Source organism: Benincasa hispida, unplaced genomic scaffold, assembly GCF_027475165.1.
Source record: "Benincasa hispida cultivar pf3 unplaced genomic scaffold, pf3_genome.v1.1 HicScf243, whole genome shotgun sequence".
Lineage (NCBI taxonomy): Eukaryota > Viridiplantae > Streptophyta > Magnoliopsida > Cucurbitales > Cucurbitaceae > Benincasa > Benincasa hispida.
Window position 1 is genome coordinate 21,624 of NW_028326320.1, and position 4,221 is coordinate 25,844.

Genomic DNA, 4,221 nt, shown 5'->3' on the forward strand with positions numbered 1-4,221 from the left:
AATAACCAAAGTAGTGGGTGGTTATTGGATCATGGTAACCGTGAGTTTAAAAGAAAAGTGGTTTCCTATTTTGAAAAGAAGTTTTACAAAAGTTTGAAAAGGATTTTTGAGTTTTCTCTCCGGCAAAAAGAAACTCACGGAAGTCGTCAAGTAAATACAGATTTACTAAACGATGGCTTAACGAGCTAAACGATCGTGCAGTATTTACTAAACGATCGCATAGCTTTGCTAGACGATCGCTGGCCCAAGGTACACGATCGTGTAGAGTCTGTAGGCGACAGACCGAGCTAAACGATAGAGCTAAACAATCGCATAGCTTTTTCTAGACAATCGCTTAGTTTTATCTAAACGATTGGGCATCGACCTATACGATAGGTCTTCGAATTCTCCCACTTGCCCAGTCGTGTACGCGATCGTTCTTTCTTCCGTTCGTCTGCCTCACACCAAGTCCGAACAGAGCCCACCCTTTGGATTCTCACACTAAGAATCCCAAGGTCGCCTTGTTGGTGGTGTCAGACACATCTCGACACCGTCGAGATTTTCCGGAGGCCGTTCGTGGTACTGTGGTGGCCGTTCATGTTGCGGAAGAGTTCGTGACCGAGGAGATCATTGAGGACGAGCGCGAAGTGTTAATGTTGTGTTCGTGCAGTGTTGCAGTCGTGTAAATCGAGCACTCGTGGTTACAGTTGTTCGATCAGAGTCATGTATCGGAGCGTTGAGACGTTTCTGCATATGTGCGTAGAGTTCTCTTTATGCATTTATTGTTCATACTGTAATTTTTGGAATTATTTGTATAACTGCTTGTATGCAAATCGACTGTAATGATTTGTTGATTCATGATTGTAATTTGGAATAGTCTTGTTCTATTGCTCATAACCTGGACAGTTTCTCGTGATTGGGGAGAAGAGGAGCGATGTCCATCCGGTTCTGACGAGAATGGAAAAGGTATAGATGTCTATCATATTTCCTTTGAATAATTCTATGCATACACTACCATTTTAAGATAACTATTTTCGTCAATTTTCCATATTTAAAATATGGAGTCTAGATCGAAATGTGTTGCTATATATAAAACAACTCAAGTTTGCTTACAAGTGAGCTTACTTTGAAACTTTGTTACAAAGCAGACCATGGATGCAATATTATACTATGGCTTGCTGGTGGGAGAATTAGTAATGCAAATGCTTGCATAATTAGCAACAACGTTGACTCAAACCACATAGTGTGTCACATAATTGGTTTATCAACAGCCTGGGAAATTGGGAACATAACATACGTTAACTCCATAACATTAAACTGAACACGTATTTCACTCCCTCCCCTAATCTAGCATTATTTCCATTCACTTCGAAATTAATGTTGTTGATTTTATATGCTAGTGGATGAACTGGAAAAATGCAACAAGATTGTGGGCAATGTCGAATCTCGGCTTTCTGAGTTGAACAAGAATTTCAACAAATCCAAAACAAGAGCGTACTTCCCCTTCAAACTTGGTCATCCATTTGCTGCCACCCTTAGAGTGGGAGTAGATGGAATCCAGATGACGGTTGATGGAAAGCACGTTACTTCTTTTGCTTACCGTGAAGTAATCTCACCCATTCTTGTATTAATAGTCTTCAAATTGATCTCTGAATGATCAATCTTATGCTGTTTTGGATTGCTTCTTTTTTCAGACTTTGGAGCCATGGCTAGTCAGTGAAGTAAAGATTTCGGGAGACTTGAAACTAATTTCTGTCTTGGCAAGTGGTTTGCCTACATCAGAGGATTCAGATCATATTGTTAATATAGAAGCATTGAAATCAACTCCCCTCTCTCCGGATAGACCATTAGATCTTTTCATTGGTGTTTTCTCCACAGCAAACAATTTTAAATATCGGATGGCTGTTCGAAGAACGTGGATGCAGTATCCTGAAGTACAGGCTGGGTCTGTTGCAGTTCGGTTTTTTGTTGGGTTGGTGAGCTTCACATGTACTCTTCTTCGATTGAAAAGAACATTAATACAATTAGGCTACCCATTCATGTTGAACCTGGTGGTTTCATTAGATACTAATAGTTAAGGCCCATTTAGTATCCATTTAGTTTTCCATTTTTGGTTTTAGAAAATTAAGCATATAAACACCCTTTCCACCTCTAGGCTTTGTCATTTACGTTCTATCAACATTTTCAAAATCTAAGCCAAGTTTTGAAAACTAAAAAAACATAGTTTTTAAGTTTTTGTTTTTGAAATTTGACTAAGAATTCAACTTTTTTACTTAAAAAAGATGCAAACCGTTAATAAAAATTGAGAGGATAAGCTTTAAATTTCAAAAACCAAATGGTTACCAAATGGGATCTAAGTTATTTGTCGCATGAACCATAAAATTTACTTCCAAATTTTATCTTTGAGCCTCGAGGCGACTTCTAAGTCTGCTCACAATGCTTACAAGTGTAAATTGAGTGAGGCGTGTCATCAGATCGGCTACACTATTTCAAAATTTCATTGGTTTTGGATGCTTGAAACGGAATGATTAATCAGTTCATATGAAAAGTGTACTTCCATGCTTTTGTTACTTTCACTATCTCTTAAAGTTCCTACATTATGGATAGAATTTTCTTTGGTTTACAACCAGTTTGCATCATTTGCATTTTGCAGCATAAGAACCAAATAGTCAATGAGGAATTGTGGGATGAGGCCCGAACATATGGTGACGTACAGATGATGCCTTTTGTTGACTACTACAGCCTTATTACTTGGAAAACGTTGGGCATCTGCATCTTTGGGGTAAAGATTCGTTCTTTCACTGAGTGATGTGAATTTATCCTTATGATTTAATCTCACCACTTCGGCAGGCAGAGATTGCTTCAGCAAAGTATATCATGAAGACAGATGATGATGCCTTTGTTCGAGTGGATGAAGTTTTAGCTTCTTTAAAAAGGATCAATGCACAAAGTGGATTGCTTTATGGCCTCATCAACTCAGATTCTCAACCTCACAGAAACCCTGAGAGCAAGTGGTTCATTAGCATGGAGGTAATTTTCCGCACTGGTTTTTACTTATACGGGCAAAGGATCTAACATTGCGTGGATAACCTAAGGCTTAAGTAAACTTCACTTCCACCCCCTGTCATTTTTATTAGTTGGAACTCTCCTTTGCTTTACTGAAATCTCTGATTTGCAATAACAAAAGAACAACCCTATAAGAAATGCTAACACGCAAGCATTTGTAACCCGTGTTTGAGCTTGTCTTCTTTGAATTTGGCCGATATTTCTGTTAAACAAAAGTTAATATGAGTGTCGAATATTGTTCACATTTTTTTAACAAGCTTGCTCAGAATTAGGTGTCATTGACCTATGTAGCGCATACTCGTTAATTTGATAAAATTAAATAAGTTCTTTCTACCATCTTATCTTCATTGATTGCTCCAATGCAGGAATGGCCCGAAGATAATTATCCAACATGGGCACATGGTCCTGGTTATGTAGTGTCTAGTGACATAGCAAAGACAATATCCAAAAAATACAAAGAAGGCAGCTTAAAGGTATCTGTTATTTCCTTGCTCAAAAGCTATACTATTCCATAAACAACACGCTAAAATCACGATGTTATATCCTCAGATGTTTAAATTAGAAGATGTAGCCATGGGAATCTGGATCGCAAACATGAAGAGCGAGGGCCTTGAAATCCGTTACGAAAAGGACGAGAGAATTCATATTGAAGGTTGTAAGGATGATTATGTAGTTGCTCACTACCAAGGACCTCGGGAGATGCTCTGTTTATGGCAGAAACTTCAAGAAGGAAGTGGTGTTAGATGTTGTGGTTCTGATAACTAAGAGGACTTATGTTCTAAGCAGCCCGGATATCGAGTAACGATTCTGATGATCGTGGACCGGTACAGACTAGGATTGACCCCCTGAAAGAGGTAACATGAGAAATCTTACACCCTTTTAACAATTTCTATGTAATTAGTTGTTACTGCTGAGATGTATATGAATTAAAGAGTTGCTTGAAATTTTGTACATTTCAAGTGACCGAGAGAGATATGTTAAAATGAGAGTTGTAGGCTGTACAGTGAGTATATAGTTACAATAGGTAATCAATTGAATTTTACCAAATCGAGCTCGATCACAATTCATTTTCAGTGATGTTTGTGCTTAAAATGATTGTTGTTAAGTTAAGCTTGATCAATGAAAGATATCTATTGATTATCTGGGATTTCTATTGTCCTAAAGTTTTTCTCCACA

General features: G+C 38.0%; 1 protein-coding gene across 1 annotated transcript; it reads left to right on the plus strand.

The window, feature by feature from the left end:
• Positions 1-702: 702 nt before the first annotated feature.
• Positions 703-4,192, plus strand: LOC150030393 (beta-1,3-galactosyltransferase GALT1-like). The gene is made up of 8 exons (XM_090309761.1): positions 703-734; positions 857-945; positions 1,380-1,585; positions 1,674-1,955; positions 2,633-2,761; positions 2,830-3,009; positions 3,411-3,518; positions 3,595-4,192. Exons 1-8 carry the CDS (start codon positions 703-705, stop codon positions 3,808-3,810), a joined length of 1,242 nt encoding a protein of 413 aa, XP_090165887.1. The 3' UTR covers positions 3,811-4,192.
• The last annotated feature ends 29 nt before the right edge of the window (positions 4,193-4,221 follow it).